Below are 15,355 nucleotides of genomic sequence, written 5' to 3' on the forward strand. Positions count from 1 at the left end.
CCTCTCCTGACCTGCCCGCTGCTCCCCTCAGCAGTGTACTTCGTAGATCTGCCTGTTCTGTTCCCCACTCTGTCTCTGGTGAAGCCTCTCACCTGTACCCCAGTTCTGTATGCACAAGAAAAAAAAAAAAAGATGTGGTACATATGCACAATGAGCACAATGGAACATTACTCCAAAAACAAACAAACAAACAACAACAATAAAAACATGCCTTTTGCAGCAACATGGATGGAGCTGGAAAAGATCATGCTTAGTGAAATAAGCCACAAAGAAAAGGAAAAATACCAGATGATTTCACTCATAGTAGGAGTATAATGGACCAGGGGAGAAAATAATAATAATAATGAACAGCTATATAGTAGAGATATTTTATGGGGGTGGAGTGCGGAATGGGATCAAAAACAGTCGGGGGAGGGAAATGAACTGGACTGTGGTGATGGCATATAGGTGATTTGTTGATGGAAAGCCACAGGGATAGCAACTGAGATGGAAAAATGTGCAAAATGATGTAAAAACAAACTATTATATTATTAAAAAATTAATGAGCGACTAAGTATGGGCAAGAATAGTAGTTGGAACTGGAACTCTCATACATTGCTAGTAGAGGAATAAGATGATATGACCTTGGAAATATCTTTGGGACTTTTTACAAAATTAAATATGTAACTATCCTCTAACCCAACAATTGCACAACTCAGTATTTAAGCAAGATGAAATACTCTACAGATATCCATGTATAGAATGATTACATGGCCTCTAACACAATAATAAAAAGTGAAAGTAATCCAATGTCTATTAAGAGGAAAATGATAAGCAGATTGTGATATAATCATATAGTGGACTAATATTAAAATTTTTAAGTAATTATTTATACATACATTGTGAATTATTGTTTTTTAAATATTCATTTACTTATGCATATAAGAACTGGTTTACCAGTCAGAGATGCAGGGGGTGAGAGGATTCACCAGAGACAGAGTGAGGAGCAAAACAGGAAGATCCACTTAAGTACACTGCTGAGGGAGTAAGGAGAGGTTTGCCATACCATCTGGGTCAGCTCCTTGGCCAGGGATCCAACTTGTGCTGCAGGTTAACTCGTTGTGCCTCCAGGGAAGGCCCAGTGAATTAATTTTTTAAAAGTTATATTGAGAGAAGTAATATTTTAAAACACCATTTATTATATAATTACTTTTATTTGATGTTCAATAAGACTAATCTAATAAACTGAACTATGAGGATGGAAATCAGAACAGTAAATGCCGGTAGGGCATGGATATTGATTGAAAAAGACACAAAGGAGGTCTTTCTATTCTATATCATGGTAGGGATGTATTTGTCAAAACTCTTTGACTAGTACACTTATACGATAGCATTTTACTGTATGTAAATTTCACCTAACCTAAAACAAGTTACTCCTCCTTAGATTGTTAAATGAATCTGAGTTCAACTGTTTATTATTAAATTTCAAATCCAGTCACAAATAGTTGTTCTATATTTGAACTGTAATGACTGTCATACCCAACTTTAGATTATTTTATGTATTAATTTATTCCATTTTAATTAATATTGATATCACCTGCTGCAAGGTTTCACTACTTTTTTGTATAAAATTTATATACAATTTTTATGTAATTTACCTTTTAGTAATAAAATTTTAATATTTGATGTTAATAAACTTAGAATGCTTTTGAAATTATTAGGAAAATGCTCTTTAAGTGTAATGCAAATCATCAAATCTTGTATACAACAATCCCTCACCAAAAAAGAGCCTGCATGTGTAAGGAGAGGTGTAAGCATGGTGGTAAGAGATTCACCCACGACTAGACTGGGACTTGATTTTGGGTCTGTGCCATTTGGTTAAACTGTCTTCAATGAGGTCTTGATTCTTCCACATCTAGACTTCTCAGTTTTAATGGAATTGGGATTGGTGGTAACCAAGACAAAGGAAAATTACCAATTAATGCTTTAAGCTTAACATTTTAATTGAGTTGAGAACAACAACAAAAAAAATACAGAATAATGAGTAAAACCTCTAGAGATTATTTATAATTTATTATTATAAAAGAAATATAAGTGGTACATCACTTATAATGATATACTACTGATAAAAATAAAATCGCACCTGGAGTTAACTGCTAATTGGGAAGAAACTATGATTGAGAAGAGTCCCTTAGAGTCTCACAGAGTTCAGGGTTGTACCATCTGTTGACATCTGCAGATCTCCCTTAAACTTATTTGGCTCTCTGAGAAATCCCCATCTGCCTACACAGTTTTTCTCTGAATCCTCATCCTGGTATCCTTTTATTGTCTTATTTGAGATATTAATCCTCCTTCTAGGAGTAAGTTAATGCTGGATACCTAATGACCTAGGATCGCAAAAGGAAGGTTCCAGATCACTTGGGAAGTAAAATAGGGATGGGGATTCCAAATCAATATGATGCAAACATTTTCAAAAATTCATATAAATGGCATCAGTTAAAAAAAAATCATCAGAGGGGTAATTTTGCATACACAAGGTATTCTTAGCAACAGAAGTAGGCAAATCCCAACATCAAGGTGTAATGAATCACTTACTGGCTACAGCTCACAAACAGTAATTTGATGGGAAAATACTCACACCTGACTCAACCTGGAACAAGACATCAGAGAAATCTACAGCACGGAATAGAAAGAACTAGCAGGAACTTCATCAACAGTCAAATTCCAGACAAAGGCAACTATTCCCTTTTTTTTTTTTTTTGGCTGAATAATATGCTTTGGTTTCAAAACAAAATAAAATATGGTTTTGATTACCTTGGTTTTTTAAAATGACATTTTTTGAAAAAAATGTGAAAATAACTGGGAAAAATAAAAAAAAATAAAATAAATAAATAAATAAATAAATAAATAAAAAAAAATGACATTTTTTGTACTTCAACTTTTATAGCTACTAATACATGAATGAATGTCACAAAAGCTAGGCAGTGAATATGGCAAACAATGGGAAATCATGGTTGAATTAATACCATTTGGACCTCAAAGAGATGGCCAATACATCAACAATTTCAAAGGCTCAATGTTTTCCAATCCCTCTAGAAAAGGAGTTAACATACGAGCGAGATCTGTGTCTGGATCGTCTGTTGTTGGGGTCTGCCTGATTTTTTTCCTTTTGTCTCCTCAATACAGCTTCCCACTGAGGTGCCGAGTCAACCATATCATTCTCTTGCCTGATTCTGAAAAGAAAAATTCATATAAGGTTAGCATCCATAGTGACAGTGCTTTTTTTTAGTCATCCTAATTTTGCTTTTAAAAGATGGATTTGCTTATTAATGCAAATAAGTACACAGAGGCCAATTTGTTTCATACATAATTTAATCAGAGAAAATATAAAGTGAATCCAAGTTAAAAATAGGGAGAAACTATCTAAATCTTTCAAATTGAAGGAGAGTTGTGTTAACTAACATGATCTGTAACACTCTTGAAGTCACTGAGATGCATGTGTTTCTTTATTAAAGTTTCATTTAGGGTAGTTTACTATTTGAAAATTAACAAAATACATTGTGTTTTTCATTGATTTGAAAATATAGTTATCTCTTGCATGGCAAGTACAGAGAAAATTAAAACTTAACATATATTGCTATGGATCTTAATGTTGGAAATATATGAAGTAATATATAAGAAGGTATGTTATGGCCCTCCCTGGTGGTGCAGTGGGTTAAAGCATAGCACTAAGAAGCTCAAGCCATTTCTGCATGAGTTCGATCCCTGCCTGCCCTGGAGGTGACCACATGGCGTGGCAGACCTCTCCTGACCCGCCCGCTGCTCTCCTCAGCAGTGTACTTCCTCGATCTGCCTGTTCTGCTCCCCACTCTGTCTCTGGTGAAGCCTCTCACCACCCCTGAGCCTCTGGCCGTACCCCAGTTCTGTATGAACAAATAAATAAATCTTTAAAAAAAAAAAAAAAGAAAGCAGGTATGTTACTTGAGGTCATAAACTCTTTTAATTTTTTGAAACAAACACTTCCATGAAATTTGATGTGCATGTGTACGTGTGCGTGTGTATGTGTGCATATCCACACATACAAGCTTTTTCTTTTTCTTTTAACTGAGATAACATTGGTCTGTGTTGTTACTTGCATGTATTTGAAGAGATCTGACACTTAGGCATGGTTTCATTTGACAGCAGTAACCTCCAGATTTGCTAGAGGAGAGCATTTCAGGACACACTCTAGACTGAGGGAGATTCAGAGGTAGGTAGATACAGTTGATGGTCAGTGTTGGAGTGGCCAGGAGTTATTTTCTCTTCTTAGAAGACATGCTTCACCTTGGTCAGGGGTAGTTATTAGACCCTAACTCTTAGCTCTGGAGTCATTTAGACTAATTTCTATTCTGAAGTAAAGCACTGTAAAGTTCATGGTTAGGTCTGAATTTTACAATTTTTTATTCTCCAGGAAGTCAACACCTTTAAATATTTTTAAGAAAACTAAACCAAAACAAACCCTAAAAATCTAAGTGAAGAACTGAGGCTACCAGACAGGAAGGTGAGAGGCCGGGAGCAAAGTGTGGAGGAGTCTAGTGGACTATGGTGAAGGACCTTGGGTGCCTTGGCAGGCGGTGTGGTGTGGTAACATACATCTGAAGAGGAGTGAACCTATATATGTGAATCATAAATGGTTTTGTATAGCAATGTTATTTCAGTAAAAATATAAAAACTGAAATTAATGTCACACAGCAAATAAAAAAATAATATAATTAGTTATTTTGAACCAATTTAATAGAAATATATTGCATAGCTATCTACTTTAACATTTGAGTTTTTCTAGTTTATTAACAATGTAAGACTGAACATTTAGACATCATTGTATACACTAACAAGATTACGTGTAGGATGAATCCATAAAATAAATATTTTGGATAAAAATTTGAAAATAAAATATTATTTGAGAAGGCAAATCTACTAATAAAGATGAGGACTGACTTAGACAAACATACACATTTCCCAGAAGACAGATATTGAAAGGAAGTACAATGTGTGAAGGTGCATTCTCTTTTGCTGTGGAATTTTTCTGGGTACCTTTGAGATTAAGATTCTACTCTAATAGCAAAAAATTAAAATTCCTAGTTACAGGCACACATATTTCCTGTACCTCGCCAGTAAATATTGACTTAATCAGAAAGAATTTCAAACTATGACATGTACCTTTAATTTTTGTTTTTCTAATCAAAAAGTCTATAGCAAGGACAATGAAACTCAATTCCTAGCCCTGTGACCCATATTTCAAAGGCAGATGCCCTCTGCTGGTGACACTGCTTATAAATATTCTAACAAGGTGCATTAAAAATGTAAGGCTCATTGGAGAGTCACAACAGACATCTATTTTCCTGAGTAATCAGTGGTGTGGCTGCCTTAGTCTGTAATGAAGTTTGAAATTACAGCCTTACAAAAGGCCTCTGGTTAATGATGCCTCATTACAAGAACAAAAGTGTCATTTCTTTCATGGCTGAACTGTTCAGAAAACACAAGTGCCACATGGAAAGGAAAAAATCCTAATTACAAAAGTAAGAAGATAGTAACCCTCAGTCTTCAAGAGATGACTTAACTATTTTGTTTATGTGTAAGTGAATAAAGAAATGTTTAAATGAAAATGATGTCTCCTAATGATTCTGCTTGAAGTCTCATTTAACATTATGGAATACTGTTTCCTGCTATATTTTAATTTTGATGACGGGATTTATACTATGAAGAAGAAAACTACTGTAATCTTTGTATAAAGAGAGTACCCTTCCGAAGGTCAAAATGTAACTGTAACATTACAGTTATGAAAGTCTCAAGGGGGTGTATCATTTGTAAATGTTAATTTTAAAAGTGACATTAAAAAATACTAAATGTGGCCCTCCCTGGTGGTGCAGCGGGTTAAAGCACAGCACTGAGAATCTAAAGCTACTTCCGCATGAGTTCGATTCCCGCCTGCCCCAGAGGTGACCACATGGCATGGCAAACCTCTCCTGACCTGCCCGCTGCAGTGTACTTCGTCAATCTGCCTGTTCTGCTCCCCACTCTGTCTCTGGTGAAGCCTCTTGCCACCCCTGAGCCTCTGGCCTATACCCCAGTTCTGTATGCACAAATAAATAAATAAATAAAAATTTAAAAATACTAAATGTTTCTTTCCCGTATCATTAATGCATTAATTAAACATTTATCAGATTTTATCTAAGTTGTTATCTCTAGCTATAGAAAGTTAACAATGGGAGTAGGAAACCTTACCATAACAAGAGTTTTTTAAATTATTCTTGTGGAAAGAAGAGGGCTGCTTTAGAACAGAACATACTCTGACAATATTTCAGAGTAGTAGAGATCTAATATATTTCCTTCATGTCTCCAAATTTCAGCATCTTACTTTTCCAGACTACCCAATTTAGTTTTTTTAAACTGCATTTGACGCTTAATTAAAGTCTACAAAGAAGTTTGAAGATGAAATGTCACATAATTGTTTGATAGCAATAATGATGATAATGACTATTACAAGTCTCTTTTTTTCGTATCTTCCCAATCATAATTTTGCATCTTCTGCAAAACTTCATATTACCAAATGATTTCTCTTATAAGTCCCCATGGGTTTTACTTTGCCCTCTACCTTACTGGGACATTTTTGTTCCTATTAGGGCCCTTCCAGTTCTTAATTCACTTCTCATTCACTGAGATAAAGACCATGCTTAATTCTGAAACTAAGAAATTCTACTAAGCAAATGCCAATGAAGTTCCAAGGTGGCATGAGCAATACACGTTGCTCCCAAATTCTGCCAACTGCTATTATCTGTCTCACAAACCCACAGGCAAATGGCTTATTATCTTTGTACAGGTCTTTTCTTCATCTACTGAATTATTGCAAAGATCCTTTCTAGCAAAACTCATATTTCTCTATTTGTGTTTTATTTCCAAGTCAGGCGAACGTGTTGAAACAAACCTCTACTCTTCACATAGAGCATAACTTTCCAGATGATTGCTTCATGTGGCTGCTCCATTGCTAATATTAAATCTGCAGGTCCCAACTGAGTGTGAACTCGTATTTTTCATCAGCTGTGCTCATTTTAGATAACCTGCTATAAACCAATCTTCAATTTTTTTTTCAGCAGATTTTCTTCCCTAGGGAAATTTATGTTGGTTCCAGGCATCTGTCAACATATTCCCTGAAGACCAGCAAGCAAAAAATTCATTTGCTTTTTCCACCTTCTTCCATCATCAACTTATTCTTATTTGCTCTTAAAGATGTTTCTGTCTCTTCCACTTATTCCCATGTTCTTCCAACTAGTGTGGGCTATCTTTGGTGCAATTTCCCTCTCAAACTCTTCTGTTTTCCTAATTTTTTAGCCTACTTTTTGCCTTTTTAATAATCTGACAGTATTCGTTTGCTGCTACAGCCTTTTACTTCCACAGTAACTCTGTCAACTTCGATTATGCTCTGGAAGCTCTAAATCATCCCTATCAGATATCTAAGTCTTGATAGGTCCTATTAAATTAGAAATCAGAAACCTTTCCATCTGTGGTCTGGTGAACACTATCTATTTCCATGGCTTTGTATGAACTGCCATTCCCTTACCTACAATTTGTGTCTTGTTTACATCCCGTCCCCAAATCAGGGGCAGGACAGCAGCAGATTCTGGTAAGGCAGCTGTAACCTCTTTTCAGGCCACAGGGAATATATGCTCACAGTTTTAAATTTGCTATCATCCTAAACACAATTTTTCCCTTAGGCACAAGGACAGTAGTGTTATTTTCTCCTTTTTAACCACTCTGACAACAAAACCTTACTCAAATCATGATTTCTAGATTCATCCTATTCAGCTGTATGGTCCCTGCATGATACAAGGTCACAGAAGACAGTTTCGTTTTTTAGAAAAATGATATAAAAAATCTTATGGCACACATTTAAAATCATCATATTACATTATTCACATACAGATTACAGAAGATATCTAGGAGGCAAGAAGAAACTTGAACAACATATATTACTGAACAGATTATAAACATTGATGTCCTATTCCAGGGATCAGGGCCCAGGAACAGCTACCACGAGGACTCCACTGACACAGAGCAGCCCCGAGGCTCTTACTCATCTACTAGTATCTGCCAATTTGGGGCACTTTCTACTACTCAAAGTGTATCCATATCACTTGGATCTGCACGAGCCTCTTGTGAGTAGTCAGCGTTATCATTCCACATTATACATGAAAAAAATTGGTTCAGAGGGTAAACTCCAGATTCACAGCTCTTCAAAGCAGGATCAAATTCATAATGCAAGCCGAGTTCTTTGTTCTATGCTCCACTGAGCCTGGATACACACACACATACATACACAGTCTTCTGTGTACAACCCATGTTTACAATGCAAATGTAACAGAATACAATAAGGGAAAGATCCAAACGCTCCCTTATTGATTACTGACTGACTTTGTCCTGCTCTCATCCCAAGCTTCTTGAACCCTCACCAGGTTCCAGAGTTAATGCTACTTTATGCTTATATAAAAAACACTATTCTTTTCTCCATGCCTCCTCAATCTGTTACTTTGAAATCTGGAAGCCTAGCAGCATATTAAAGTTAATGACTGAGCAATCCACAAACTCTCCCCAGTGAGTGTTCAAAGAACTGTTAGTTTTCATCAATACCACAAAAATATTTTGTAGCCCATTTTCCTTTAATGTGAAGGACATTTTATTAAACTCAAGGTACTTTAAGGGAAAATTATTTGTAAAAGGTTTCATTCTGTTGATGGAAGACCTAGGAAACATCCTAAACAAGCTCAGAGTGTGGAACATGGGCCCAAACCTGTAAGGAGGAGCTGGTTAGCCTGGGATCTCAGGTGTAAGACTCAAAATTCTAACTAGTAAAAAATAATATAACTTAATAGAGCACATACATTATGTTTACATATAATGTCATAATGTATAGATGTATATCTGAGAATATGCATTGAAGTCAGTTATATAGAGAATATATATAAACATGCATTTACATATATCTAATAAATTTTGTGCACAAACATACATATTTATACACTGCTTGTACTAATATGCCTCATTAAATATATGTTGCTGTGTAGATACTTGATTCTGATGAATTTAGTTGAGATGACTGGTTCACAAAATGATATAGCAAAGTAAGTAATTTCTGAAGAAATTTTAAGTACCTTAATTTTTAATCAACCCAGTGAATTGAAATATCAATTAACTTCCTGATACCAACTTGTAACCACTCACACTATAAAGAATACTTCATAACTTTATTGGAGTCATATAGACACCCCTAAAATATATGATAAAAAAGTTACAGACTCAATCACCAGAAAATTAAATACTTGGAAACACACACAATTTTGCATATAATTTCATGAGGTTATGAGACCCCCATAATCTACCCACAAATTAGAGGATAAGAATAAAATTCAACTTGTTATAAAAGTACACATTTGTAAATCTCAGGAAAATGTAAGAAAGGAAGAAAGACTAAGATAAAAGTGGCAAAGGCTAGGGAGGCGGTGGAATAGAGACTGGTCAGGTAAAGAGGTCGTTAATCCAAAGCTAGCCATCCCAAAGTGTTCTCCTCTCTTACAGGTCATTTCATTTGATCTTTATAGTAAATCATTCAAATAAGTAGATCGTGTATTTTACATCTACTTTAAAGATGAGAAAACTAAGATTTAAATTAATTAACTGTGTTGCCCAAGGCCAAATGCCAGTACATGGCAGAACCAAGTCTCCAAGTTACTTTCTTTGAGGATTTTTGGGACACATGATTGGCTGTCAGAAATAGAATTCAGAAATTCTATGTAACAGGGAGAAAAGTGGGTAAGAAACTAAGGAAAAAAGAGAGAGAGAGAGAGAAAATGTATGAGCAAAAATGAGATATAAAGTGTAAGAAGGGAGGCAAGGGACTATAGATAAAGATGAGGATCTAAGTAGAGCGATAAGGGGAAAATGGGGCTTTCTGTCATGTTAGATGTTATAACAAGAAGCTATGCTCCATTTTCCAGCTTTACAAAAAGGGACTAGTAAGCTATCTTGTCGAATTTAAAAACCTAGAAATGTATAGGATTCCCATTCCAGTTATAAGGATACTCACATAAAAGGGGTAAGGAAAAATATAAAGAATCCCCCCAGACAAAAATGTTGTAAGAAACTCTTATCAGTGAATCTTACATCTAACACCCAGCTAACAAAAAGAATCTCACACATCTGGCCTCATTAGCTAGCTCTAGATCCCAAAATGTGGGGTCACTATTTTTCTAAAAATCAAAACTAAACAAACAGGAACCCATATTTTCAATAGCAGCATTCCAGATTGGGTATTAGTAATGATTTTTTTTTCAGTAGTTGCTAACTGCCATAGCTTTTACTGTGGATGGAATTGAATTATGAGCAGTGTTTTAAAAATTGTGTTTCTTTTCAAATAAAATGAGAGGTGTTTAATATCCATTGGCACACCAAATGAGCTTAAATTCTGATGAGTAAACTATGAATAAACAATTACTTCCAGAGTAGCCTAAAACCTAACAGTAAGACTTCCTATGTTAAAAATAAAAAGGAAATTTTAAAAAATTAGCTTTGCAACAAAGAGATATCACCTTACACCTGTCAGGACAGCTATTACATAAAAGATAAAAAAACAAAGAATGTTGGTATGGGTGTGGAGAAAAGTAATGCTCATACACTGCTGGTGTAGTTGCTACAAACAGTATAGAGGTTTCTTTAAAATGAAAAATAGAAATTGCATACAATCTAGTTTTCCCACTTATGTATAACTTCTGAAAGAATAAAAAGACTAATTTTAAATATATATATACATATACATATATATATACACATATACATATATATATGATGAGTGTATATATATATATATATATATATATATATATATATATGCGCACCGCCATGTTTACTGGAGCATTTTTTACAATACCCAAGAGATAGAAACAACATCTATCAATAGGCCACTAGATAAAGATGTGATACATATATGTCATAAAATACTACTTAGCTATCCAAAGAAAGAAAAAAATGTCTTGCCATTTGTAGCAAGATGGATGGAGCTTGAGGTAATAATACCAAGTCAAGTAAGCCAAATGGAGGAAGACAAATACCAAACGATGTGTACTCATATGAGATACACAAAGACATAAAACAAATGAACTAAATAAAACAAAAATAAACTTTCAGACTTTTAGACAAAACCAAATTAGTGGTTATCAGAAAGGAAGAGATAAAGGGACTAGTAAGGGGGCCAAAGGTTCAACTGCCTGGTGAAGGATGCCATTGGACTTTGAGGTGAACCTGACAAAGAGTGTGCACAGACATCGATTTATACTGATGTGCACTGATAAGCACTTAAAATGCACAGTTTACAATGCATGTTACTCCAATAAAAAATATTTTTGGTAAACTAAAAGCAAAAAAGAAACACAGTAAGGAATAGCAAAAGAAATAACCCAAAGACCAGGCACTCTGTAGAAAGTAGACCTGACTGCCCACGGCTACACTGCACACATCCTGGACTTCAAAATAGCGTTTTAAAAGCAAATCTGGCCAGAGTTGTTCCTCTGCCTCAGGCTACAGTTTCCCATGGAACCTGAGAAAGTGGAGTGTCAGGAAACAACCCTGAATGAGAGAGAGCTGAAGTACCTGGGGCTGAATGTAGAGAACTTTCCAGCAGGAAGCAGAACATCAGCATGTACAAACTTTGGTCTGCCCCTTTCTCCAGTTACTAGTGTCCTTTAATAAAAGCACAAAGGAAAATGCTGAGAGTTTGGCTGGCCTTGACACTCTTTGCCAAAATAAAAAAAGACAGATGAGTTGAAGAGATTTAGCCCCTGCTAACCAAACCAATTTTTTGCAGAAGTAGGAAGTCAGAGACAGAGAGACAACTTCTTTATCACAGATTAAAGATATATTGGGACTATTAGCAGGGCTATAGTGTAAACATCCAGATCTATGCACCTTAATGCGGAATGAGTAGATTCTGGCAAAATTTAAAGGTAATAACAGGGTGGAGGACTCAGCAACATCATGATGTTATATGGTACCTAGAGGCATTAACCAGGTTCTGGCACCTCTTTTCCTGCATGCTGTCACCTGCTGCTACCCAGCAGGGACTGAACTGGAAGGCATGTTTCTTCCTGTGCTCTCTATTTACTATGTTCAGGGTCTAGAATGTAGACCAGCACCATATACATAGGCTACTTATGTAACTCCAGGCAATATTTATGCAGGTAAAATAAATGAGTTGTACAGCCTTTGCATCAATGTGTGTTTCAAATGTGATTTCTCACTACTAGTCTTACAAAGTACATTAGCGTTTAAATATTCAGAAATCACCCTCATTCTAAAATACACTTCCTGTTTAGTATAAAAAAAAGTCAATCAAAAAATTTATTGGTGTAGGGAGAGAAGTCCTTAAAGGAGAAAATACCTACAAGGTAAATTGAAGGCAGTTCAACTGGATCAGTAATGGGTTATTTAATGATTTTTTTGGGCAGTCTTTAGTGTTTCATTTTTCACAGCTAATGTCAGCCTGAAGACTTTTGGTCCCAAAACAGACTGTTCTTACATGACCACCTTCTGAGAAAATGAGACATGAACATTGGTGATCATAACTTAGAATGCACTAGGCTGAAGAGAAATAGATTCTGTTAATATACAGGCTTGATCCATAAGTATAAATATTGGGTGGGGGAGTGTGTTTTTCTTTTGCTTTGTGTTAATTGTGTAGAAATACAATTTTAAAGCAAGAAGTACTTGAAGACATATGTTCCCATACTTGGGTTTTAAAGATGAAGAAACTGAAATATGTATGAAAAAGGTCACAACATACTGAGGGCTCCCCTCTCTCTGGTGTGATTTCAGCACCTAAGAAGACTCCACACAGAAATTTTTCTAAGAAAAAAGGTCTATTCTAACAATTCTCACCGGACAATTAATATAAAAGCTTTGCTCAGTTAGAGAGGGACTCTGACTCAATTTGAGCCAAATACCAGGGCTCTGGGCACTAAAGAAAAACCGTGGAAATTATCTGACCCAACTTTTGCATTTTACAGGCAAGAACAAAGATTCTCGGAAAGCACAGCGGCCAGGCCAGAGTTTTCTACCAGGTGGCAACATGTTTCCCAGCATTTTTTTGATCTAGATACTTCTTTGTTGTGGGAACACTGTGCAGTGACAATGTTTAGCAGTGCCCCTGACTAGGAGCAATCGCTCTCCTTAAATATTGCTAAGTGTCCTAAAATACTGCCAAGTATCCTAGGAGAAGGATTGTTCCTGATGAGAAACTTTGGGTTAGAAATTGGTACAACCAGTAACAAAATCCCTCTCCACGCCCAACCAAGTGCTACTTAACCATGCAAATACTTGGTTTCAGATAATTTTTTTAAAATGTTACTTACTTTTGCATAGAAGAACTGGGGTCTAGGCTAGAGGTGTGTGTGTGTGTGCGGGGGGTGGTGGTGAGAAGATTCACCAGAAACAGAGTGAGGAGCAGAATAGGCAGGTTTACTGAATTATACTACTAAGGGGAGCAGTGCAAAGCAGAAGAGGTCTGCTGTGCTATGTAGTTTAGCTCCCTGTTGGGGATTGAAGTCAGGTCTTGCTGGTGATAGTGCTGAGACATAATCCCTAGGCCACAAGGCAGGCCTCATACCAATATTTGAGAGCCAGGGAGGACTGATTAATGCATTAAGCCATCTCTAGTACTAATTACATGCCAAGTGATGCTATTAACATGCTCTTAAAAATGAGTCTTGAGGGCCCTCCCTGTTGGTGCAGCGGGTTAAAGCACAGCACAAAGAAGCTTAAGCCACTTCCGCATGAGTTCGATCTCAGATCTCCGCCAGCCCCAGAGGTGACCACATGGTGTGGCAGACCTCTCCTGACCCGCCCCGCTGCTCCCCTCAGCAGTGTACTTCGTAGATCTGCCTGTTCTGCTCCCCACTCTGTCTCTGGTGAAGCCTCTCACCCTCCGCATCTCTGGCCTGTACCCCAGTTTTGTACAAATAAATAAATAAATCTTTAAAAAAAATGAGTCTTGAAAATACGAACTAACTGCATTTATCTATCTAACTGTACGTACCCAACATGACTATTAATACATATTTGCACACATGACTATTAATACATATTTGCACATAAATACACAAGGCTAAAACCATGGAAATGATAAAATGTTGGCACTTTTGTCTTTCTGTTGGGCAAAATATAGTAATGTTGAAAGATACTTCAGGGAGAAATCCCTCTGCAAATGGCAAATTTCTTACAATTCTTAGTTAAATTCATTACACATTGTACCTAAACATAGATCATGTTTTTTCATTAATAGGATGAAATCTCATTGTAAAAGCTGCTCAATCATTATTAAAAAGTAAGATACTCAGTTAAAGAAATTGAGTTTACCAGAAATTACCCTTAAACACAGATTTCCTTCTTAAACACAGATGAAAAAAATAAGGCTTAAAATTACATAGGACACAGTTTCAACCTGATAGCAGTTGCTGGTTCCCCAGTACCAATTAACATTGTATTCTACTATTACCTGTTTCTCTTTTTCCGGTGTTCTCGATTAGAGTTTTCTGATTCACTACCACTGCTTGTATTACAGCGTGAGCGTGACCTGAAAAGAAAATGTGAAGAGCAGGAGGAAAAAACTTGCATTTATGACAAATAAAAAATTTCAGAAAGGTTTACTTGGTTCTTTTGGAATTAATTTTGTAGTAAAATTACTAATCCAAATATAAGTAGCTGTATTACTGCTCTCCCACACTTCTGAATCAGTCTACAGAAATGTGAAAAAAGACTAAGGAAAATGTCATCATGTTCCCAGAAGGGACCTTCCAACAGAATTCCAACATGACAAAGCTATAGGCTATATAATCTTCTTTGGTGAGCTAACAGTCCTCTCTCTCTCAATCTCTCTCTCTCTCATACACACACACACACTCACACTAGAGACTGTGCTTATTTTCTCTTCCCTGGTATTCACGGTGTTTTTGTGGCTAATTCTACCAACAGAATGAGGTAGAAGGAAACTACCAGTTCCAGGACTAGCCCTTAATAGAGCTGGTAGCTCCTGCACCTCTCCCCTAGATGCACTGGGTTGGCCATGAGGAGAGATCACTGAGAGACAAGCCCCAGGCCTCCAGCCATTCTGTAAAGATTCCAGATATTGAGAGAAAGGCTCTTTGGATATTCGAGCCTTGATCACCATTCTGATTTGTAGCTTCATGTGAGACTAGAAAGACAATCTAAAGAAGTTAAAGAGGCACAATAATACAAGATACACATAGTGGTTGTTGCTTTAAGCTACCAAGTTTTGGGTGACTTTAAGGAACCTGGT

The 15,355-nt window shown here is 36.2% G+C and overlaps 1 protein-coding gene across 3 annotated transcripts in view; it reads right to left on the reverse strand.

Annotated features, from left to right (window-relative positions):
* Window positions 1-15,355, reverse strand: part of EPB41L4A (erythrocyte membrane protein band 4.1 like 4A) — a 264,473-nt gene that overhangs the window by 14,666 nt on the left and 234,452 nt on the right. For all 3 annotated transcript variants that reach the window (XM_012721936.1, XM_004678482.2, XM_012721938.1), the window contains 2 exons: window positions 14,555-14,632; window positions 3,093-3,212 (listed from right to left, as the gene is read on the reverse strand). In XM_012721936.1, coding sequence (XP_012577390.1) covers window positions 3,093-3,212; window positions 14,555-14,632 — 198 coding nt within the window. The remainder of the gene's footprint in view (window positions 1-3,092; window positions 3,213-14,554; window positions 14,633-15,355) is intronic.

The sequence above is a fragment of the Condylura cristata genome, unplaced genomic scaffold (genome assembly GCF_000260355.1).
Source record: "Condylura cristata isolate star-nosed mole 26May11 unplaced genomic scaffold, ConCri1.0 scaffold00007, whole genome shotgun sequence".
Taxonomy (NCBI): domain Eukaryota; kingdom Metazoa; phylum Chordata; class Mammalia; order Eulipotyphla; family Talpidae; genus Condylura; species Condylura cristata.